The sequence below is a fragment of the Poromitra crassiceps genome (assembly GCF_964638095.1).
Source record: "Poromitra crassiceps genome assembly, chromosome: 12".
NCBI lineage: Eukaryota > Metazoa > Chordata > Actinopteri > Beryciformes > Melamphaidae > Poromitra > Poromitra crassiceps.
The window spans coordinates 24,674,567-24,699,557 of record NC_139632.1 but is presented as its reverse complement, the minus strand read 5'-3'; the positions used below and the strand labels follow the sequence as shown (position 1 = coordinate 24,699,557).

Sequence of the window (24,991 nt, the reverse complement as noted above, 5' to 3'; positions counted from 1 at the left end):
GCAGCAACATACTAGGCCTGACATATGCTGCAGTCGCCGTTCCATTTAAACAAGCGGGAAACCAGCCAGGGGTAGCTCCAGGTTCGCTCTAGCCAGGCTAGCTATTGTTAGCAATAACAGTTGATAACACCGCATTCACGGTATTTTGTGCATACAAACACTGTACTGTAGCAACATGTCCACACAGATAGAAGTTAGACAGTACTAAGTGTACAACTGATTTAATGAGACACAAAGAGTGTCTCATTAAATGTTTATTAGCACTCATCAAAGTGCTAATAAACAGTATTTACTATGATTTTAACTACTGTTGAAGCCCGGAGAGCCATCTTGGATTTTTGAGGTTGGGGCGGGTGAGGCTCCTGCGAGTTCAGCAGAGAAAATCCGAGGACAGGTGAAGTCACAGGGGGAGTTCATGACCTTTGAACCGTGAAATCCCCAGCTCCCAGTTTAAATGGAATGCAGCATTAGGGGTTTAAATACCCAGGGGGAAGCTTATTTGACTGTAGAGTTACCATCCTAATGGCATCTGTGATCACAAGAAACAGTAAAAGTCTCAGCATTGATACATTCATGAATTAAAAGAAATGCTCTACTTTACTTGGACTAGAAATAGCATACCGTGCATCTCCGTCTTCCTCCTTCCCCTCCTCCTTCTCATCGCTCATTTCTACCATCCCTCATTGTTCCACGGCAGCACATAGACAGCAGCGCTGTTCTCTGTGTGTCTGTTCCCTCTTTGTTGAACTTGTTGTCTGGTCCAGAGCGGAAGTAGCGGCAACATTCGCCGCCATTACAGTTGCGGAACGACGACGTCGAGTTTTCGAGTCACAATATTGTCCCTTGTTGGTTTCCCCACAAGGTCTCGCCCACTTTGTGGACTCTTCACTGACCTAAAAGGCTCGCAGATGCAACTCGGCCACTACGCGGCCTCGCTTGCTCAACTGGCCTGCCTTTCTCGCATGTCAGTTGAGCAATTGTGCATCACCTCTCTGTGTGGAATGGGAAGCAAACAGCAAAATCTGTTTGTTGAATCTCAACTGATAAGCTGTTAAAACATCTCCAGACAAAGTGAAACAGTTTAATTGTTGAATGTCAACTAATGAGCTGTGAAGTGTGAAATTTTACAAATACTCTGTAGACATTCTGTTGGGCGGCGGTGACCAGACGTCCCCAATTTTCAGGGACAGTCCCCGTTTTTGGTGACCTGTCCCCGGCTGGAGCTGTCCCCGAAAATGTCCCCGATTTTCTACTCCTCATCTGCGGCTGAGATTACTGTTTTTCAGAGGCTGTAGCAGGCTCATTGTTAAAGCTAGAGTGAATACTGATATCATATGACACTAGAGGACCTAAGGCATCCCCTGGCCACAACCATGTTGGGCTAGCTTGTCAGTAAGGGGGCTAAATAACGCTCCAAACTTTCCAAACTTTCCAAACAGGGATTGTCCATTTTTTGTATTTCATAGATTATAACATTGGATATTTTAATGATATATTGATTGCCGAATTGGAAATGTCCCTGATTTTCATTTCAGAAATCTGGTCACCTTACTGTTGGCGGACTATCCAAATAAAGTGTTACCAATAAGGCTGTCCTGGGATAGCCTATTGTGGAGTTTCTTGAATTTTGCCCCAACAACCATACTGTAAGCCTACAGGAGACTACTGTGTCTAAAGCCTAAGACTGAGATGGCGCAGTTTGTACTATAGTATGAGTATTCTGTCAGATACATGCATTGTTATCAATTGTCATGGAAGTTAGCAGTGGTTTGCCCGAAACCTGTTTCCTTCATATGCAGGTGAACACTTTCCAAGTGGTGCTCATCACAGATGGAGAGCTGTCCTTCACTATATTCCAGTACAATAACATCACCTGGACCACAGGCATGCATGCCAGCAGTGGAGGAGACCTGGCTGGGCTGGGTGGGATTGCAGCGCAGGTAAGATCACATGGTTATATGGTTTGTGTGATGGCCACATGCATAATTACAGTGTGCACAAATGTACAGTGTGTGATCTGCTTACCATGAATATATCAACACATTTGACCACGTGTCTAAACTGTAACTCAGTGATCTTTTGTGATGTCTGCTTCTTTTACTCTCTTCCCAGGCAGGTTTCAATGCTGGCGATGGCAAGCGCTATTTCAACATCCCTGGCTCTCGCACGGACGATGTGGTGGATGTGGAGGGAACGACCAACGTGGGCTATCCTGGCAGATGGGTCTTCCGTATAGACAATGCACAGGTGGAAGTGGGTGGCTGCAATGACTCAGGTGAGACCTGATTCTAAGTGAACGGCTATTCAAATGCTTTCCTCGTCTTGATGCTGCTGCCTTTAAGCTTCTCCTTACACCACACACTGCCCCCTGTCTGCAGCTTCAGTGTGCCCGCACCTGCGCCCGTGTCTGAACGGAGGTCAGTGCATCGATGACTGTATTACAGGCAACCCCTCCTTCACTTGCTCCTGCTTAGCGGGCTTCACCGGCCGAAGGTGCCAGATCGGTGAGTTATGGTTGACACCACTTCCTGCTCTGTTTGGCTTGATGCACTGTGTGCCCTGGCCACACACTTGGGATCGGCCAGGAAAACTAGTAGAATAGGATTTCACCTGACTTGCCAAGGGACAACCTGATAGGAGATTTCCTTTAGCCACATTAGCTTGTAGCACCGGTGTCAGGTTCTTGCCCATTTTTAGCATTCTCCATGGACTTTACCTTCTGTACCAACCCTGTATTTCTTCCTGTCTCCATAGATGTAGATGAGTGTGCCTCATATCCATGCCAGAATGGAGGCACCTGTGAAGATCAGATTAATAGTTTCATCTGTCAGTGTCCACCTGGATACACTGGGACTCTGTGTGAAACAGGTACCACAGACACTTTGATGCACCCCACCACCTTTTTGCCTTCAAGCTAAATCCTGAATACGTATCCATTATCATTATTATTATTTATTTTGCATTAGCCTACTTCATTTCCTTCTAATCTAGTATATTCTCCGTAGAATAATTCATGTGGAAATTGCTCAAGAATTTGAATTAAAAAAAATCATGTTGACAAATGTGAACGCAGTTGCCCCCAGAAGCTGTTGAAGCCATTTTTACAAACATGCTGATCCCTCGTGTACAAGTATTTTCGCCACATTAAGCAGTTTCCACAAAAAGCATTCGAGCCTGTCTTGGTCCGGCCTTCCCTGTCCCTGTTCCCACAGTCCAGCCTGTGGAGCTGTATCAAACCTCCTTAATACCTTTCACAGCCAGCAGCACATACTTGCAGAGTGAGGGGAGCGGTGTGGCAGATATATTAATCAGCTGAGTAAATATTCCACGAGTGTGTTTGTGTCTCTGTGTGTTTGTGTGTTGTTGCAGACGTTGACGAGTGTGTGTTTGTCTCTCTGTGTGTTTGTGTGTTGTTGCAGACGTTGATGAGTGTGTGTTTGTCTCTCTGTGTGTTTGTGTGTTGTTGCAGACGTTGATGAGTGTGTGTTTGTCTCTCTGTGTGTTTGTGTGTTGTTGCAGACGTTGATGAGTGTGTGTTTGTCTCTCTGTGTGTTTGTGTGTTGTTGCAGACGTTGACAAGTGTGTTTGTCTCTCTGTGTGATTGTGTTGTTGCAGACGTTGACGAGTGTGTGTTTGTCTCTCTGTGTGTTTGTGTGTTGTTGCAGACGTTGACGAGTGTGTGTTTGTCTCTCTGTGTGTTTGTGTGTTGTTGCAGACGTTGACGAGTGTGTTTGTCTCTCTGTGTGTTTGTGTGTTGTTGCAGATGTTGACGAGTGTGAGTTTGTCTCTCTGTGTGTTTGTGTGTTGTTGCAGACGTTGACGAGTGTGTTTGTCTCTCTGTGTGTTTGTGTGTTGTTGCAGACGTTGACGAGTTTGTGTTTGTCTCTGTGTGTTTGTGTGTTGTTGCAGACGTTGACGAGTGTGTTTGTCTCTCTGTGTGTTTGTGTGTTGTTGCAGACGTTGACGAGTGTGTTTGTCTCTCTGTGTGTTGTTGCAGACGTTGACGAGTGCAAAGACAGACCCTGCCACAACGGCGCGCTGTGCATACAAGGTGTTGGAAGTTTCACCTGTGTATGTGAGCCGGGTTACACTGGTGTCCTGTGTGAGACAGGTGAGCGGAGTTTCTCAGGGTCTCGCTTGGGGAAAGTGGGCATCCCTCTCCGGAGGAAATATTTTCTGCTGCTTTCTACATCAAACTCAGTCTTTTGGCAGATGTCTTCGTCCATAGAGAGTTTCCCAGTCAACCTGGACAAATGGTCCAAGTCGAGGATATGGTTGAATTGATTTGCAAATTGCTTTTTTCCTATGGTTACAAAGTATAGCGATGAACCACACAGAAAGTTCACTGAATTCAAGTCCGTCCCCAAGAAGACCTTTCCTCATAGCATTCAAACCCCCTCTTGTGAGTGATTGTTGATGAAATTGGAGCCATTTGGGAATTAAATTATTGGGCCCTGCACAGTTCATGAATCCTTGTTTCTGCATGAGACCGGATTACTCTTAATACCAGACACCTGGTCAGTGAAACTCGATGCCTGCAGGAGGGAAGTTCAGTGCTCTTAATCCAGCTTAGTGTCTCAACAGCTTCTTGCTTTTCCACATGAAGATAGGAAGGTCCCGATGTGAAATTGAATCTAGATTGGATATATTTCTGTATTGGCATAGCTCCGCCGATGCTTAATTTGACTGTTTTTGTGGATCCTGCAGACATAAATGAATGTGAATCCCAACCCTGTCTGAATGGAGGAGAATGCGTCGATCAGGTGACCAACTACACCTGCCTCTGTGCCATGGCCTTCACTGGAACGCACTGTGAGACAGGTGACCTCATCTGTTTGGTTGAATTGTGCCAGAGCATGTACATGTAAAGGAGCATGTTCGGGAAAAATGGTTCTTGATAGAAAATGTTTACATAGCCTGGAAGTCCTACTTTCTCCACTCTGTTTGGCTTCCTGTAATATAACATTTGTCCAACTGGAACAAGCACAGAGGGAAAGCTAACGTACCTCTCTGAGAGTGAAACGGGTGTTTGTGGTGTAGGGACCTGGTATATTGGTTGAAAGGTTTTGTGGCATCTCCGGTGTTCAGAGCCTCAGCATGAATGTGGTTCTTAATGGTTTGCCAGAACTAAGGCTCGGGATGGCTTCCCTTCATTTTATGACTGTGGTATATGCAATTTTCTTGTAACTACCTATCAAATAAAGCATTGATCTCAAGTCTCACATAAGACACTTTCTTGTCTTGCTCTCTCAGAGTTGGTGGTGCTGCCGCTGAATTCAACTCAAGCAGAAAATCAAACAGGTAAAAGCAAGTGCAAGTACAGTTCAAGCCCTGCCAGACTTTTTTTTCTTTCCGAAAGGGCTTTTTTATTTCATGCTTTTCCATCTCCAGTATTCTGTGAAGGAGAAGAGTGCAAGAAGCAGCAGATTTGCGAATACATCAGCCCTGGAATCTACAATTGTACATGCAGTCCAGGCTACTATGGCGACAAATGTGAAGGTAATGCTTAGTGCAGGCAGCGGGACAGGTAGAGAGAGCAGACCGCGGTATTTGAAGAGGAGCTGTGCTATCCCACAGGAATTTGGCCCTCTGCCCTGGAAGAGGCTGCTGTGATGATGGATTATTGCAATTATCAAAACTGACACGGCCTCGCCCAGTTTACTACGGGAACCTGGGAGCAGCAGTCGCTTGATGTTGTGAATAATTGTTTTATAGCGCATTTTATTAGTTTACCAACAAGAGGAAGTGCTTTGTCTAGACTTAAAAAGGCCCCTTTATGAGTCAAAGCTGGTGTTTGGTATTCAGGTCATTTGTTCAGACGGAGCGGTTGAAATATGCACGCCCTGACACACCGCCACATGCGTCTGGAAGCTGGCCATGGCAGCACACTATAGCACTGCTTTAAAGCACAGCTGCTGCTTGCATAATCAATCTGTCCACAAAATATGTACAGCGCTATTATACCTTCCTTTGAGAAATGCATCTGATATTTTTCGTATTGTAATTTATGTCGATGACTGTCATATTATGTGTGTTTTAGGAAAGAAGTGTTTTTTTCTTTTTTTTACCTGAGGTTAAACTCCTGCGAGAAATTAGTTTCATCCACTGAGAGAAGATTTTGCACTTTTTTTTTTCTTGCCTCAAAAGCTCTTTAATAGTATTTGAGCTAATGCAAATGCATGCTACCTCTCACCCTTGAGCTGAAATAACTATCAGTGCTTATATAGGCTCTCTTAAATCTCCCAAATACTTTCCTGCCTGGCTCACTTGGAAGGCACAGTGGAAAAAGGAGCACGATCCTCCAAGGAAGAGAAAGTAGTGGGACTCAGGAGCGCCTAATCAGCCTCTCAGATCAAAGGCCCGCGCCGCACAGGTGGCCAATGAAAGTGGCTCGAGCAAATTAACAATCCATTAATTGCCCTGGGGGCCGTACATTTTGGTCACAAAATATGCTCCATATCATCAGAAAAATAATACCCTCCACCGAGCTCCCGGGACTTCAAAGGCAAGCCGTTTAGCAGTGATACGGCCACTTCCTTTGATCCACTGCTGCAATTAGGAAGGAGAGGAAAATAAAAACATTCTTACAATTTGTACAGAGCGGATGTGCAGCGTGCTGACTGCTAATCGTCTGCTCCTGTGAACTTTGTGGGGAAAAGATGTGGGAAAGAGAAATGACAGCGAATCAATACAGAGTTTACAGTACGGCAGCGAATCAATACAGAGTTTACAGTACGGCAGATGAAAGAAACTCAGCATACGGAACACATGTTGACCATTTATACCTTCTGCTGTGTTTACACTTTGGCCGATACCAAAAACTTAGCATAATTGAACTGCTTGCTTTCAAGTAGCCCAAGCAAACGTTGTAGCTTTGAGTTCTTTGTCTCCCTCTCTACTCTCTGTGTCTGCAGAGGAATGTCTTTGCCAGAACGAAGGTGTCTGTGTGGACGTCAATGGGACCTGTGAATGCCCCACAGGCTACACAGGACTCTACTGTCAGTTTGGTGGGTATGATACTCTGCACAGCCACAGAACAAAGTACAATCCTACTTGTCTCATCACTTGGCTCACACAATCTTTGATGTAGTCAAACATGAAGGTTAAAAGCCTGCAGAATTTGGGTCTTTGGCAAGTTAACATGCTTCTGGGCAGAACTTGTCTGAGTTTCACCATCTCGTCCTCTCAGAAGTAACCCAGACACCGTGCAGTAACAGCCGGCCGTGCCCCGATGGAGGACCTTGTTTGGAATATGGAGGGACCTACCTATGTACCTGCCAGACCGGTGGAGAGCTAGACCATAAGGACTTCTACCACTATGGTAAGAGCCTGAGGCACCGACCCAACAACTGGGTACTTTGCAGTTATGTGTGCACTGCATGAGCAGGTTACTATAGGGACAAACTTAAGGTTATGCATACAGTATAACCCAGGTTTTATGAGTAATATGAGTGAGTTGACTCAGCTATGGGAGCAGACCAATCTGCGACCTACAGAAACATCATACTTAATCTACAGCAATATACCCTCATATTGGGGTTGGATGAAAATGACATTTTTCACTCTCTGCCGCTAGGGGCAGTAGCACCGTCCCTATAAAGGGAGCGGCGGGGCGTGTCTCACATCATTCCCGATGAAATTCTTCTCGCCAACCCTGGCAAGAAGGGTTGTCTGGTGAGTCAACTCACTCATATTATTCATAATCCGGGTTTATACACAACCTTAAGTTTTATTTCTAATAATCGTGATTTGACTCAGCTATGGGATGTGGGAGCTCCCGTATGGCAGACAGTTCCTTAGCTGTGTCCCAAAACTGCCTGTGCCACGCACGGAGCCCAGACGTCCAGTCTATAGAACCGAACAAAAGCAAGGGGCGAGAGGCAACCCGTCACCGCACAAAGCTTCCTAGTAGGCACCGCCCTAGACTAGAGATGGGCCTCCCCAGACAGATGATGGCTCAGGAGATGAAAGTTGAGGGGGAGGGGGGGGGGGGTCTCTTTTCTGGCTAGTGTGTGAGCTAGCCATGGCATCGGTGCAACTGAACACTGAACACTTTTCCAGTGGCTATAATTCAGGCAGAGATAACAGCACTGGGCGACTTAGGCAAAGTCTCTTTTTCAGCGGCAATAAACCAGGCAGAGAATGTGTCGCTGAGGGACTTAGGCAAAGTCTGGGTGTCGATGAAATCTGGCAAAAAAAATCACTAGACACCTTTCAAGTGGCGGTGACTCAGGCAGAGTTACTTTAGTTGGGTCACCCAGGCAGAGTTACTTTAGTTGGGTGACTCAGGCAGAGTTACTTTAGTTGGGTGACCCAGGCAGAGTTACTTTAGTTGGGTGACCCAGGCAGAGTTACTTTAGTTGGGTGACCCAGGCAGAGTTACTTTAGTTGGGTGACCCAGGCAGAGTTACTTTAGTTGGGTGACCCAGGCAGAGTTACTTTAGTTGGGTGACCCAGGCAGAGTTACTTTAGTTGGGTGACCAAGGCAGAGTTGAGTGACGACAAAGACGCGGTGAGATCCGTGCAGGACAACACTGCTTCCTTACCGTCGAGGGTACTTTTTCTCAGGCAGAGAAAAGGTGCAGTCTCCGTCAAAAACTAGCCTTCAGCGCTGAACAGTTAAGATAGCTAGCAAGAGAGCTGATGTACTCCTTCCTTGGTGAGAAGAAGTTTGAGTATGACGTGAGACACGCCCTGCCGCTCCCTTTATAGGGACAGTGCTACTGCCCCTAGCGGCAGAGAGTGAAAAATGTCATTTTCATCCGACCCCAATATGAGGGTATATTGCTGTAGATTAAGTATGATGTTTGCGTAGGTCGCAGATTGGTCTGCTCCCATAGCACAATAGGCCAGCTATATAACTAGCTGACCAAACTATTGTTGTTTTTCTATCCTTTTTTCTATCGGTTTTTACTATGTTTTTCTGTGATTTTCCTGTATTGCAATGCATTTAATATTTCTTATCATTTTAATATGGTATTTTACTACTGCACTTTACTGTGTCTACAGTTTACAATTGCTTGTAACGTAATGTGTATTGTGTTTGGACCCCAGGAAGACTAGCGGTCGTTTCGGCGGCGGCTAATGGGGATCCTTTTAAATAAACAAATAAACAAATAAACAAATAAACAAATAGCCGAGTCAACTCACAATTGTTAGAAATAAAACACAATTTTAAACACAATGTCCATTGGTCTTGACAAGTGGGATTCTCTATTTAAGATGGTACGGACACATTTACAGGTTACATTTACTGTGTGGAGAGACATTTTAAAATGATTGATGTTATTGTTCAATGCTCAAGACAGATTTGTTTCAGCTCCATCACACAATAACAGATGATCTATGCTTCCTGATGGTCATGCACACATGCTTAAATAACATTGAAGAGCTTTGCCAGTGCAATGGAACACAGTCAAGTGTCGGTGTGTTTTTCAGTACAGCCCCGATCGGTCTGTGACTCCTCTCCGTGTCTGAATGGGGGCTACTGCTATGAGCGGGACGGAGGCTACACCTGCGAATGCAAATATGGATACTGGGGGAAGCATTGTGAGAAAGGTAGCATACTTCAGGAATAACTGCACATCCATTCATAAAATATCCCTCTGACTTTTGTGTCCAACCCCAAACTACAGGTTTAATTCACCATGAAGCATGCCATTACAGTTAATGTTGTATGAAACATGACAATGCTGAAAGACGTAACTATTACTTGTACTTATGTTATGACTGAGTTATTTCACTGAGTTATGTTATGTTGTAAGATTTCTCTCTGGAATAAATATTTTGCGATGAGAAAAGAAAACTATAGCGGTCTCCACTTCTCCAAGGATTCCCTTCTCCCGGTCTCTTTCCAGTTAGACTCAATACGTGTGCCTCCGGTCCCTGCCGCAACGGAGGCTCCTGTAAGGAAGAGGCGGGGAGCTACCGATGTGTGTGTCCATACAGGTTCACCGGGAAGCACTGCGAAGTGGGTAAGTGCCACCCTCACCTGGCCCCATCCAACCTCACCTGCCCCCATCCACCCTCACCCGCCCCCATCCACCCTCACCTGCCCCCATCTACCCTCACCTGCCCCCATCCACCCTCACCTGCCCCCATCTACCCTCACCTGCCCCCATCTACCCTCACCTGCCCCCATCTACCCTCACCTGCCCCCTACCCTCACCTGCCCCCATCCACCCTCTGCACTTCAAAGCCACCAGCCTTTTCATCTTTGGGATTTATTTTCTCAAACTCTCTCCTGTAGCAATAATGTGCAACTGCTGCTGGCACAATAATGGAGAGCGCACTAGAGATCCTCTTTGTAACTGCTTTTCTATAGTAATGAAGTTAAAACCACCCTTTGGCTTGATTTTGAATAATTTTCTTTTGATATGATCTGTTTTGTGTTTCATTAGAGTGGGCAGCCTTTTGCACAGAGCGCACAAACGTTCTCATACAATACAGATGCACACGTAAAGAAACAACAAAATAACGTTCATTGTGGCTGTTTCCCCCCCAGGGAAACCAGACCCCTGTGCCTCCAGCCCCTGTCTGAATGGCGGAACCTGTTTCCACTACATAGGGAAGTATAAATGTGAGTGCACTGAGGCCTTCAGTGGCAGGCACTGCGAGACGAGCAGGAGCTCAGCACATTCTTCAGCAGGTGAGCAGACCCTATGTCACGCCACAATAGTGTGCAGACTACACTCCAGTGGTTTGGATCTCATGCCAAATGACCTTCACACAAGCAGGAGATATCTTGAGCTGCTAAGTGTGGAGGTACTGGCTTTCCTGTGGTTCTGAAAGATGAGATAATCCGTAGCCGTGTTGCTGCACTCCAGGCCCACATTTACACATATAGAATGGCCAGAGTCACACGGACTATATAAATGGACTATATAAAGTAAGAGCTGATAAAACCTGGTGATTCATGTCTGCGCACTCTACAAGGACAAAAAAAAAGCTAAATGTGGATGGAATACATCTCTGTTGCCACGAGTCTTTATTGTACGGCAGGATAGGTCACAGACCTCTTTTAGGCCTCAGTCATGTGTATTCTGAGGTTGTCTTAGTATGTGCAAGCTTCTATCATTATCAGTGTAAACTGACTGCTATGGTGTGTGTGTGTGTGTGTGTGTGTGTGTGTGTGTGTGTGTGTGTGTGTGTGTGTGTGTGTGTGTGTGTGTGTGTGTGTGTGTGTGTGTGTGTGTGTGTGTGTGTGTGTGTGTGTGTGTGTGTGTGTGTGTGTGTGTGTGTGTGTGACTTCCTTTCAGAGCTGGGCTGTGGGCCACCACCTCAGGTGAAGCATGCTGAGGTGCAGTTCTCCTCCACAGCACCAGGCTCCATGGCCCTTTATGTCTGCCACTCAGGCTTCACGCCTGTGCCCAGAGCCACACAGAGCATCTGCGGTACTCAGGGAGACTGGAGCCAGCCGCCCGTCTGCGAGGGTCCGTAACGCGCTCCACATGGACTACAGTCATAAAACATAACAACACCACTCACAGTTCAAAAACAAATGGAGGCTTTTGATCATCCCATGAGTCCTGGTGTGCGGGATGGATTATACATACTGTTATACCATGGTCTGGGTGAATACTCGATTCTGATTGGCTGCAAGGTGTCCATTATTTTGTGATAATGTACAGTGATAATGTACACCTAGCTAAATGGTCTGAGAGAGAGAGAGAGAGAGAGAGAGAGACAACTCTCTTTGCATTTCACCACATACAGCACACGCAGGGCGAGCCCCCGCTGCTCTGTGTCACTTCCTGAAACTCTTCGCTCTTAAATGTTAATATACTTGGCCAATACGTATCTATCATACAAAATAAAGCAAGCGGCCAAACGGTAATGTCTTCATTTAATGTAGAACGCAAAACATCGTTAAACCCGCATTCCTGTGATAAAGTTAACGTTTGAGTCGGCTTTAAAACGGAGGGTGGTGGAGGTGGGAGGGACTATTTTATTTCGTGGAAGACTGATTTACAGTATGAATAACAGACATTTAGCCATTTAGATTGCTTTATTTATTACACATGGAAATATAAATGACTGGTCTTATTGTTTTGTTGGCAAGTGACCATGGTATAAGCGGGTTATTGCACTTCGAGGTGTACATTATCACTTTTTAAGGGACTTCGCGGAGACAACCATCCTCGGCTTCGCCTCGGACGGTTCACGCCTCTCGCGTCGTCCCTTAAAAAGTGATAATGTACACCTCGTCGTGCATTAACCCTTACGTATTACACTTTAGCTACACTACACTTGAGTGTGTTGACTCATCTATTTGTTTGACATAATTGCAGAGATCAATGAGTGCCTATCCCAGCCTTGTCTTAATGGGGGTTCATGTCGGGACCGGGTAGCATCCTACCTGTGTGAGTGCGATGACGGCTTCAGTGGAAACCGCTGTCAGACAGGTACTATAAACCTCAGACGCGATCATTCGCATGTAACCAATACATGCCACATTGAGTGGAGAAATTCTGTGCACCCGCATACGTTTACTTTTTGCACATCCACATGTGTGTTTTATCTGCCTTAAGACATAGATGAATGCCTGTCGGAACCCTGCAAGCATGGGGGAACATGTGAGGACCAGCCCGGCTCCTACTTGTGTCACTGCCTGCAAGGCTTCAAAGGCCAAAGCTGTGAATTAGGTACAGCATTCATTCAGTCTGTTACATTGCTGTCCACATCAGAGCCTGAACTGAAAATATATGAAACCTATACATTCATTCAGTCTGTTACATTGCTGTCAACTTCAGAGCCATAACTGAAAATATATCAAACCTATACATTCATTCAGTCTGTTACATTGCTGTAAACTTCAGAGCCTGAACTGAAAATATATCAAACCTATTCAGTCTGTTACATTGCTGTCCATGTCAGAGTCTGAACTGAAAATATATGAAACCTATACATTCATTCAGTCTGTTACATTGCTGTCAACTTCAGAGCCTGAACTGAAAATATATATGAAACCTATACATTCATTCAGTCTGTTACATTGCTGTCCACGTCAGAGCCTGACCTGAAAATATATGAAACCTATACATTCATTCAGTCTGTTACATTGCTGTCCATGTCAGAGCCTGAACTGAAAATATATATGAAACCTATACATTTTACAGGCCAGTAATCCAATTCTGCTTTTGTGTTTCTGCATGCTTGTGTGCAGAGCAGGACGGGTGCGAGTCCAACCCCTGTTTAAACGGAGGTGTGTGTCGCGGTTACAGGCGGAATTATGTGTGTCTGTGCAAAGAAGGTTTCTTTGGGGACCAGTGCCAGATGTGTAAGTATCCCCAAGTCTGCTATTTGGATGATAAAGTCGAATTCACACAGAGCATTCATACACTGCAGATTGCCGAGAGATGAACCATTGTATTGACTACCATTGTACTGACTGTAGCAGTGCAGTACGCTATAGTAATTGCTTGTCTTTGTCACCCCCAAGTGGAGAATCCCTGTGTACTGCAACCTTGTGGAAACCGCGGCCTCTGCAGGAGCGACAGGAGAGGGAACTACAACTGTGTTTGTAGAATAGGACACACGGGCAAAGACTGTGAGAAAGGTCAGTAAGGGTCACATTCCTCCGCATTACCAAACTGATCTCTGATCACTGATAACTGATAATTAATTTCTTGATGTATGGATTAGACATGTAAGGTTGCCACTGTTCCCAGACCTGTTGCCTCCATCTGGTCTCCATGTGCTGCGCGTGGAGGAGACCGAGGTGGAGCTGCGCTGGGACGAGCCTGACCCCTCCCACAGCCTGGTCAGTGGCTTCGCTGTCACCTTCACCCCCCTGGGCCGCGCTCAGCGCAAAACAGACTTCCTGGACAGACAGCAGTCCACCCACCTGCTGCGCAGCCTGGTGCCTGGCCTGCTGTACAACATCTCCACCGTCTCCCTCAAACGCAATACCAACAGTAATGACGTCAGCCAGCCCGCCATCGCACTAATACGCACCAGTGAGTGCATGCTTCAATGCAGTGATAGTAATAAAGGTGGAAATGTATATTATAATGCAATGCTCCTTTACTGATTGTTGGAAAATGATGATGAGAATAGTGTGTGAGCCCCCGTGTTACCTCCGACTTGGTCGGGCGTCCACACAGGCACAATTGGCTGTATCTGCGGGTGGGAAACTGGACTAAGGGTATGTGTCCTGGTCGCTGCACTAGTGCCTCTGGTTAGTCGGGGTGCCTGTTCAGGGGGAGGGGAACTGGGGGGAATAGTGTGATCCTCCCACGCACTAAGTCCTGCCGGTGAAACTGAAAAGAACATGGTGACTGCACGTGTATCGGAGGAAGCATGTGCTATTCTCCAACTCTCCCCAGATCGGTAGAGGGGGTGGAGCAAGGACCGGGACAGCAGGGGGAATTGGCCAAGTATAAGTGGGGGGAAACATGGAAAAATCAGAAGGATTTTTTTTTAATAAAGAGATAATTGTGTGTGAGTGTACATGCTTGTGTGTGATTGTGTATGCTTGTGTGTGATTGTGTATGCTTGTGTGTGTGTGTATGCTTGTGTGTGATTGTGCATGCTTGTGTGTGAGTGTGTATGCTTGTGTGTGAGTGCGTATGCTTGTCTGTATTTACAACTGTACATGTGTGTTTGTGTGCAGGGCCATGGCGGGTGGAGCAGCTGCAGGTGGCGAACGTGTCTTCCTCTCAGGTTTGGCTGCGGTGGCTGGTCCAGGCCGCTCGTCACGCAGCGGTCAGCCAGGTGCGCGTTTCTCTAACGCCCGCAGACGGGAGTGGCGCTCGCACTGCCCTGCTCAACACAAGCACCACCGAGTACACCTTCAGGTCAGGCTCTGCACTCTGCCTCCAAAGTTATCCAAAAGTGTCCATCTGTGTCCACTAGATGATGCTGTTGTTGAAGCGCTGCACGTGGAGCTGGAATGGCTTTGGTTCATGCTCTGATGTACCTCTTTCAACCACTAGAGGCTGCAATTTCTTCACTCTTGCCTAGCTCTAGACAGTAATAATAGGGACGTCATCATCAAGCATTAAGCTTGGTTACTTTTAATGTTGCAATTTTTGTGTACCTATTTATTTCCCCCCAGTTCATTACTCCCTGGTCAGATGTATACAGTGGATGTGTTGACTCAAAGTGGAATCAGACCGGATGAGTTTCCCTCCACCAGCCACTCGGCTGGACCGCTGCAAGTCTGGACAAGTAGGTTTACACTTCATCAATCAGCAATCCATTCAACCATTATAACATTTAAGTACGGTACCTACAAAAGTCCTGAAACTCCAGCTGCCTGATTACCATAGCTTAGATGCATAATTGGTTGATAGGGTCTTAGCTAAGACATTTTAGTTCTTCCATAATTTTGCCTATTCATTGCATTCATTTATAGGAGAAATGCTGTTATCATTTATCAATAAATTGTCTATTCCTTTAGTCAGTGGCAGCTGTAACTAAGACAGTTAAAGCAAAGAGAATACTTTTTATGCCATCAATACGATCTGTGACCATGTTCGTATTTCCGTCAGGACCTCTGCCCCCACAGAACCTGTCCCTCTCACATGTGAGCACCACCTCGGCCCTGATCACCTGGAGCCGCCACCCCAGAAACCAACCAGATGGCTTTGTGGTCAACGTGACCCGGGGCTTGAACACCAGGAGTCGCTTCTTACCCAACGGAAAGTTAGGATCATACACCCTTCGTGAACTGACCCCAGGACAGCACTACTACCTGTCTCTCACAGCCGTCAAGAACACGGGACATGAACAGATCCACAGCATACCTCAACACTTAGCCTTCACTACCTGTGAGTGCTTGAATCGAATTTAGTCATAAGCCCTACATTTACATTAGCATGTGCCATTAGGTGGGCACTATACTACCAGTGCCATGATTGCACAGTTAGCTCATATCCATAACCATGGTAATATTAGTGCCGTAGCCCATTTGTTTAGCGATTTAGGACCACAGAACAAGAATGTATAGCATTTGTGGGATGTAATCACTATGTTGATACTTTCACATGATTCTGAATAAATGATTTAGTCAAAATTCTGCTCACATTTGCTTTCACCCAGTGCCAATGGAGGCCCGCTGGGGGAGGAGAGAGAGGCCACCGATGACGGGACAGGGGACTCAGGTCAGTCGCACACTTGCCCCATCTCAAACTCAGGACCTGGGAAGCCCAGCAGAAACGGAGAACTCAGAGGAACTGCCCAGGTACAAGTTGGGTGTTTCACGTCACTCACATCATAGTATCATAGACAAATGTATGGTAAGAGTTTTGTGTCCTCTGCTTCTATAGGTGGTGATTCAGCTTGCAATGCTTTCTTTCCTATGCTGCAGATACACAGAACTTATTGACAGAAGGGGAAAGATAACAGCTCAGTTCACTCACTTGCCCAGAAAAGCCATACGACATCGTGCTAGTAAGTACAAGCAGAAGCAACCATGTCATGTGATAAACATTTAGGGGAAAGTATATGACACATTTTGGCACTGAAAACAGAGGTTGACCTATACAGTATGTTTGTAAACTAAGACAGAGCCATACGCATCCTATAATAAGAATGCAAAGTGTCTGTGTGAGCAGAAATTGTGTTCAGCCGGCAGCTATGCCATTTTACATGCGATCGCGATGAGTCTTTCAGGAAGTGTAAAGAGCACCCTTGCCGGTGACCTAACAGAGCCGGATAATTAGGGCAGACTAAATAGGCAAAAATGGCTAATTAGTGGCCCAAATTAGTCAACCAAGTTTCAGCACCGTGGAGAGCTTAATTTGTTAGCTACTAACGGAGCTCACCTGAGTAGAGAATCACAGCTGGTCCGAGTTGGAATCAGCCAAGGAAGTACACTATGAACTCTCTGGGGAGAGAGAGGAGAGGATGCATGCCAACTCTGTGAAACGAGGCTTGAGTAAATGGCCACACATGGTCACACAGGGATGGGTATTCCGCTAGTTTAACAATAAAAAATTAAATGTATTATTAGTTATAATTGAATTTGAAATGCTAGTTATTTTCAATTAGTGATTTAATGGGGTTTAATTATTGTCTGTGTTAAATCAATAACAGTGTCTGATACATTTCTTATGTCAGATTTTTCACTCCCCAAAAAAAGTCATTTTAACTTGTTAATATTTTCCATTACCCATCCAATGATCATGATCATTTCCTTGTCTTCCAAGGACAGGCAAGATGACTTTCACCAGCTCTAAAAACATATTGTGATTAGTTGGGTTCAAATCTGTGGCGGCTGGGGAACTGACAGCTGATCAACTGAGTTTGCAAATACTTGGTATAATACTTGGTTTGTCAAACCCTGATAAGATATTAAGTAGGAAGAATTCAGCATAAGAAAGACTCTTATTGCATTCCCATGACATCTGTCAACCTCTCCAACATGCTAGCGGCTAGCAGCTAGCCCAACACATTGATACAGTTCTGATGTGCTCAAGATGTTGCCTAAACAAAAACCCATCATGCAAAAGATCTATGTTGTTATCATATTCCCAGGAGGCATGACACATCGATTTGTTTACAGTGTGCCCAAAGCCAAATTTCACTCAGCATTTGGCAAAGTGGGACAGCCGTTTATACAAAGTGGGACAGCATAATTGTTACCAAATTGTAAGTGAATAAGCTCTTTTCTCATGGGGAAGCCCTCTTGGCAAGACTCTTGCCCATGTTTTTCTTTTCTCAATTTTCTTCATCGATAAAAGGCTTCTTCCCTCCCTCTTGACGCTCCCCTGAAGTGTTGATGTTGGGACTGTCTGTCTCCTGGCTAGGTCTTAGCTTCTTCTCCCTGCCTGCTCTTCTGTTGCTCCCTTCATTCTGGCCTCACTTCCTTTGTTTAGCTCTCTCTTTTCTTTGCCTGCAATCCCTCTCTCACACCAGACAGCCATTGTATTGCATAAAGCATTAGCCAATGAAATGCATAGAATCGAATAGCCTAAAGTAGCCTGAAAACAACAACCACTGGCTTAAAGAAAATCATATGTGAGGACTTCAGTAGAATCAATTTACATTCGCTCATCTTGATATAGATGGGCTAAAGGTTTAGAACCTGATTTAACAACAAGAGCTATACTAGAGCCTTGACTAGCTGAAGTACCGGTGGTCCCCTAATGTGAACTGGATTTCATTCTCCCATTGCAAAAGCTTACTGTCCCACTTCATCTAAAATATGTTGTCCCACTTGATATAGCTGCTCTGATATAGAGAGACGACTCCAAATATAGCCTCAACATCAAAACAAGAAAAAGAAAGTTATGTCAAAGATCTTAGCTTTGGAAGATGAGCTTACATTCTGAGATTTGCTCCACCCCCATTGATGATGATGTCACAGCAGTGCTGACATGTGATCTTGATAATACGGCTTGATTGCTTTGAGTTAGTATCATATATATTGTATAAAACTTAAAGGTGTCCCACTTCATATGACATCCCACCTTTGCTGAACGTAGGGTATTTCCAATTTCTCATTTGCTTTGCGTTTTTACATTGATTCATAACACGAGATTACTTGCCTTGCAGGACCTGACCCGCCAGTTAGGCTGGAGAGGATGGAAGAAACAACTAACAAAATCAGCCTTGCACTCGAGATTCAAGAGGAAGGCTTAAGAACAAAACCTGGTAGGTGTTTTAGCTGTGGGACATCATGTTTTTGTCACTTTGCAGTTTTCACCAATAGATGGCACATCTGCCCATAAAGAAGAACCCAGTTAGAAACTGGGTTCATTATTAAGACTTTGATTTGCCACACAGAAGTGAGATTAATGTCCGGTTGACCACTCCTTGGAAAAAGCCTACTTATTAGTCAGCCTAGATGTAATATCATTCATGCCCAAAGAGGATACTAACCCTGAGAGAGAAGATTTTTCAAATTGGGGCATCTGGGTAGTGTAGAGGCAAAAGCACTCACCTACCACCACGGAGACCCGGGTTCAATTCCCGGGAGTGGTACTTCTGGCTTGGTCAGAGACTCCTACAGACACAATTAGGTCTGCAGGTGGTAAGCCGGTGGGGTACGTGTCCTGGACGCTGCACTAGTGCCTCCTCTGGTCAGTGAGGCCGCCTGTTCAGGGGGAGGGGAACTGGAGGGAATAGCGTGATCCTCCCATGTACTACGTCCTGCCGGTCAAACCCCTCGCTGTCAGGTGGAAAAAAGCAGCTTGCGAGAAAGCATGTGCTAGTCTACAACTCTCCCCAGATCGGCAGAAAAAACTTGAGAGGGGGGAAAAGGATTTTGCAAATTGAGTGAAACAAAGGTAGTGGTGTAAGAGAAATAGCTGTAGATAATGCAGTGCAATGTGGCTGAAACTTGAGAGCCATAGTTGTGTACTGCGCTGCGGATCCTGATGGCAGCTGTTGTCTTTCAGAGTTGCCCCGGGACTGCCGCAGTCTGCCCTGCCAGAACGGGGGTACGTGTGTGAAGGGAAGTGATTCCTTCATCTGCGACTGCGCAGCTGGGTTCAAGGGCAGACAGTGTGAACTGTGTAAGTTCATGTCTTCACTCACTAGACCACACCACACCACACCACACCACGTACAGCACACACACTGTGTACATGGGGCGGGTTCAGGAAAGTAGGTCACTTTTTGGAAAATATTCCCTCATACAAATGCTTTTGTGAAATGGGACAACCCTTCAATAAATATTTATGAGGGTTTTAGAAATGTATTCTTCACACTACTATACTATACATCACTTTTGGATCAAAAGCAATAGCATAACTATTTCTGACAAAAGTTCACAGACCCTCAAAAACATTAAAACAGTACTGTTTTTTTATAGATTTTTTAAAATATATACGGTATATAAACAATCAACCAGGTTTCAGTCAAATATCAGTGTATTGAACAATGTACTGAACAATACACCTTTAATATGTCAAGTTTGAAAAAGCTAAAAATTAAAAGATATGAATATGAGGTAGGCTAAGTAATCCACTTATTAAACTCCTATTGGGTTTAAAATAGGGTAAAGTTTAAATTGTTGAAACATCTCTTTTTCTTACTAAAGTGTTTAACTGCCTGGCAGTATTCATGCCCACTGCACTAGGTGTATGGCTGCTTCTTCAAATAAGGATGTCTGCTCACCAGCTAACTGGTTTCTCCCTTCATGAAATTCTATCATTTAGATGTCATAAATATGAGTGCTGCATTTGTGGTCCTATCTGCGTGGTCTCAAGGGTGTAACTCTGCTTTCTCCTAATGTAACAGGGGCATCTCAGGGAGTGAATTGATATTCCCTATACGATTTTGCATTTCATCATGTAAACTGATTGAAAGGGAACATTAAGCTATGTATAGAAGTCTGGTTCCTTAAAAGCAGGGAACAAGTTGCAATGACAGTGGATCCCTCTGACACCCCAGAGGGGGCTTGGAGAAGCTCAATGCCTAAATAAAGGCGGGGGGAGTGGGAAAAGGCCAATAAGTGCTTATTGATCTGGTGGGCATGGCTGTGGAGCAGTGTAGAGCTTGGATGCAGTGTCTGTGAAGGCACCAAACAGCATATGATTTGCACTGCACCATTTGCCTTCTTTCAAGGAACCAGAGTTCTATACAGAAGCTAAAGTTTCTTTTGAATTCCCCAAGGCTCTGTGTGGCGTAAGGTGCTTGAAGGATGCATGGGACAGCAATGTCCTGTATGTGGACAATATCCCTCTTTATTCTGATTTCACTCTGGTTCAGCACCAGTTTTGCAGCGCGTTTGGTGGGAATGTGTATATACTTCTCTTAGATTAAGGTCTAAAGTATGCCATGAAATCTGCATAACCTGTGTTTTATTTGAGTAAGATGTGTATTTCCTGTGTCAGTTAGGAAAATCTTCAGCACAAAACCTTCTCAGGGTTCATTCTCTTTTTGGCTGACAAAACCTGGAACTCAAAAAGCACAATAGTCAAAATAACACACAAGCATAATTTGAATAGGCACTCTTGAAAGGTTTATTGAGATTGATAACTAGAAATGTTCATAAATAAACAACAATAATGAGAACAAATGTAATCAATTTTCCACATTGTGCTAAGTAAGTAGGTTTCTGTAAAGAAGGAAGATCCTGGGGCACTCAATTCACTGGAAAGTGGTTTTAATAAGGTGCAGTGACTAACGTTTCAATGCACAGCGTCTTCATCAGAGTCAAAAAGTAGGTTTCTGTCTTCACAAGAGAAAAAAATCCTTATTCCTATAGATAAATGAATCCCAAGAATTTTCAAGTTCTTACCTATCCCCTCCATATGCTTGTCATCAGTCCAAATGTCAAAATATTTGTATAATGGTATTCCCCCTGTTAAAACGGTTTGATGTACTAAGATATAAGGTTGTAACTCGATCTCAAGCCTTCAGCTGGCTTTATACTGGATGTTTCTGCAACAGGCTGTTCAACTGGAGAACACCAATGTCCTGGACGTGGAATTGGAGCATAAAGCTGTATGTCACCTGTGCAGAAACTGAATTCACAAGTATTATTCTTTTTCCAATTAAACTACAAATATTCATTGTACCACAGTCCTGCTTAAGATAGTCAAGAAGAACTAAACTGCTTTGTGCAACAGAGGAATTTAGATGACTATTTGAAGTCTGACTATTTGTTATATCTAAGACATAGTCAAAGTCTATCTGTGAAACCGGCCCCAGGAGAGTGGGAGGTCGTCACATTTCTTTATGTTTTATTACAGAAAATGTATGAAATCCATGACCAAAACCATAGTCATACATTCTCTGATATGGTGTTAGTGTTACTTATGGTTCTAGTGAAAAAAGTTATCATTACCATTTTTGCCTGTGACCCCCTGGGGGTCTCCGGACCCCACTTTGAGAACCACTACTTTAAAACATGTTGCGAAGCTCCCAGATCTCATGAAGAACAAAAGGAAACATATCTGCAGACAGCGGCAGAACTGTGGCATTTCCATTCCATCACCTCCACTCCATCCCAAGCAAACACACACACACACACACACACACACACACACACACACACACACACACACACACACACACACACACACACACACACACACACACACACACACACACACACACACACACACACACACACACACAAAGTTAAAACATCAATATGATTTTCTGCCATCATTACATGTTGATGAAGCTGTGTGCTTTAAGAGACACTGGACATGTCCTTGGCCCTCTTGAGTACATGTCTTCACCTAAACATCCAGCGTCAGATTGTTTAAACATTCCTATCCTGAAGACATCCATCAGGCCAAGAGAAGGGCCAAGTCCCGCCCCACATGTCTCCTAAAACCATCCAACAGATTTTCCTCGCTGACAATACTTAAAAACATTCACCACTTGATGTTGTGTGTCACCTCTGTTTGCAGTGTGCCAGCGAGTGCCACACCCATGTACCCGCCTCTACTCTGAAACAAAGAGTGTGCCTGTCTGGGAGGGTGGAGTGTGCCATTACCTGTAAGTCTTATAAGGCATGGATCTGTGGTTCTTTTCTCGCATGCTTATACTCATCATGACAGATGCACTGTTTAAAACATTAGTATCTCAGTGCTGACGTAATGCAGACTGCCTGTAACGCCAGGGATCAAGTCGTTAAGAAAAAATATCAAATCGTTAAACGTGTTTTGCTCTCCGCAGGTACAAAAGGACTTATAAAGTGCAGCAGGATGTTTGTTATCGAGAGATTTGTGAACCGGTGCTTCCCAAGAAAAATCTGAGTAAGTTTGTGTAGCTCTGTGTGGGATCTGTGATGAAGTCATTCTTCGCAAATAAACCCAGACAATTCTTTTCACACGGTGATATTAACTTTCTTGACAGTCAGAAGAACAAACAGACAGCAGTAAAGGTTTGTTTTCTTTCAAACACAATCAACATAATGTTAAAAAATCTGTAGTTTTTCTGGTGAAGTTTTTCTCATCAGCGTTACACAGATTCCACTCACTGATTCCAGCACTGCTAGCATACTGTATGTATGGGATCACAAGATCGATTATCCTAAAATGAGTCTCTTTTCCTTATTTCCAGAGCCCTCGGATACTGATGAAAGAACTGTCATCGCTGCCATGTGAAAACCTCGTAACTTCAATTTTGATGTTTTTTTTTTAATTTACTTGAAATGAAAGCTGATTATGGTCATGTATGTGCTGAGAAAACATTCAGAACCTACTATAAATTTTCAAAAATGGATTGTCATCACTCTGAAAATGAGGTTGCAGTTATTAATTCCTAAAAGCTGACTTTCTGGAGATATGGCGCTTGGAGCTGCAGCTTCATGAAAGGACTTCAATCAAACACATGAAACATGGACTCAACTCATCTATGGGATGGTGCAAAAATGAATGCTAAGCAGCAGTCTAGTCACAGTGCAGTGTGTGTTCTGTATCAAAGACCTTATATACCTCATATCCATGTCCATGCTGACACATTAGGAGAGGTTCTTTGTTTGTGATTCAGTTGCAGCTTTGTCCCTCAGGGAAATTAGTGTAGACTGACCCAAGTCCCAATCTTCTTCTCACACCATCACCATGCTCTCCTCACAAAGACAATGGGAAAATGTGTATTTTCACCACACTTCATAAATTCATCTGTTCATCAGAGAAAGTAGTCTGACAATGGTTCACAGTATTTTCTGTGTGAAATATCATTCTTAGCAGGCATCACTGCTCGCTACTGTGTAAATAGTGTTTATAGGCCGTTTTGTAGGTGAATATTTTAATAATAAAAATGTTAAAATGAATTTTTTCTGATGTATTTTTGGAGTTGGGGAAGCAAAGAGTGACATCACTATATCTGAAGTTTAACAATGTTGATTTTTGATCTGTTTTTCACGACACATCTATGCATAATAACATGCTAAAATATTTTCACTTGAGCAAATTAATTGCTTAAAGATACTATTAACACACACCAGAGATGGTTGAACATTTAACTTTGAAGATCCATGGGCCCTCATGTATAAAGAATGAGTTGTACTGCAATAATGATAATAATAATAATTTTACATATAGCCTACACTTATATAGAAACTTATTTAGAAATATATTTCAAAAATATACAAGAATATATTTTCGACCCTGGAAATACATTCTTAATATTGACAACAACTAGGTAACCTAATACAGTATGTGTTAAAGATATTGAAAACCAGCAGTATGCTAGCCATCTAGGGACTGATTTAGACTATAGGGATGCCAGGTGAATGCAAGTAACTATCTTGTTACTGGTATGTTAAACTAGCAGTACTCTTTCACCAGATAGGGGGGAGGTGAGCTATTTGAGAAAAGTATATTTGGCTATTTCCTTGCCTGTCTTCCAGAACAAGTTAATTCAGCTGTTTCCTAATGTAATGTATGCCTTCCAGATTAGTTATAGGCTATTATAAGGTATTGGCATTATCCTCATCTTCCAGACAGGTTGCTAATGCCAAAAGCAATAATAATAATAATAAATACAAACTAATATCTCCATGTCTGTCTTGACATATTCTACCTGAACAAACCTGTTTGTCTTTGTTAATAAAAAAAAACATGGGGGACTATTTTACACCTGGGAATCTGATTCCAGTTGAATGCAATCAATAGCATTCAGAAATACAGTAGTTCTCAATCTGGTTCCTTAGGACAGGATTGAGAACCACTGTCACCCTTTTCCTCTAGATGAGTTTCTTTAAATTAACTTCCACCAGGAAAATCTACAACAGCCAAGAAGAAAAATAAATACATTAATAATAATATAATAATAATAAAAACAATAATAATACATTATTATTATTATTATTATCATCATAATCATTATCATTATTAATTATTATTATGATTATTATCATTGATAAATTATTATTATTATTATTATTAATAATAATAATAATAATATATCTGAATATCTCACAATATATTACAACCACCCCTGGCCTCGCCCTTATAAAGTACGACCCCTATTAGCAACATTTTGGCATTTCACATGTTGAGTGAGTATAATCATCCATTCATCCCATTCTTTCGAAGACTCGCGCTTCTTCTGCTGCCTTCAGGGCCCCTCGTAAACT

The 24,991-nt window shown here is 43.8% G+C and overlaps 1 protein-coding gene across 1 annotated transcript in view; it reads left to right on the top strand.

The window, feature by feature from the left end:
- sned1 (sushi, nidogen and EGF-like domains 1) overlaps positions 1-22,678 on the top strand; it is a gene marked incomplete at both ends in the record, with an annotated part of 32,955 nt that extends 10,277 nt beyond the window's left edge. The window contains 28 exons of the mRNA XM_083647284.1: positions 1,800-1,940; positions 2,113-2,275; positions 2,379-2,504; positions 2,755-2,868; positions 3,998-4,111; positions 4,708-4,821; positions 5,254-5,301; positions 5,392-5,499; positions 6,915-7,007; positions 7,190-7,321; positions 9,439-9,558; positions 9,858-9,974; positions 10,505-10,648; positions 11,259-11,432; positions 12,291-12,404; positions 12,531-12,644; positions 13,166-13,279; positions 13,442-13,558; positions 13,671-13,958; positions 14,615-14,798; positions 15,059-15,171; positions 15,495-15,773; positions 16,045-16,186; positions 16,313-16,395; positions 18,502-18,600; positions 19,347-19,463; positions 22,317-22,404; positions 22,585-22,678. Coding sequence (XP_083503410.1) covers positions 1,800-1,940; positions 2,113-2,275; positions 2,379-2,504; positions 2,755-2,868; positions 3,998-4,111; positions 4,708-4,821; positions 5,254-5,301; positions 5,392-5,499; positions 6,915-7,007; positions 7,190-7,321; positions 9,439-9,558; positions 9,858-9,974; positions 10,505-10,648; positions 11,259-11,432; positions 12,291-12,404; positions 12,531-12,644; positions 13,166-13,279; positions 13,442-13,558; positions 13,671-13,958; positions 14,615-14,798; positions 15,059-15,171; positions 15,495-15,773; positions 16,045-16,186; positions 16,313-16,395; positions 18,502-18,600; positions 19,347-19,463; positions 22,317-22,404; positions 22,585-22,678 — 3,654 coding nt within the window. The remainder of the gene's footprint in view (positions 1-1,799; positions 1,941-2,112; positions 2,276-2,378; positions 2,505-2,754; positions 2,869-3,997; positions 4,112-4,707; positions 4,822-5,253; positions 5,302-5,391; positions 5,500-6,914; positions 7,008-7,189; positions 7,322-9,438; positions 9,559-9,857; positions 9,975-10,504; positions 10,649-11,258; positions 11,433-12,290; positions 12,405-12,530; positions 12,645-13,165; positions 13,280-13,441; positions 13,559-13,670; positions 13,959-14,614; positions 14,799-15,058; positions 15,172-15,494; positions 15,774-16,044; positions 16,187-16,312; positions 16,396-18,501; positions 18,601-19,346; positions 19,464-22,316; positions 22,405-22,584) is intronic.
- Between the last annotated feature and the right edge of the window lie 2,313 nt (positions 22,679-24,991).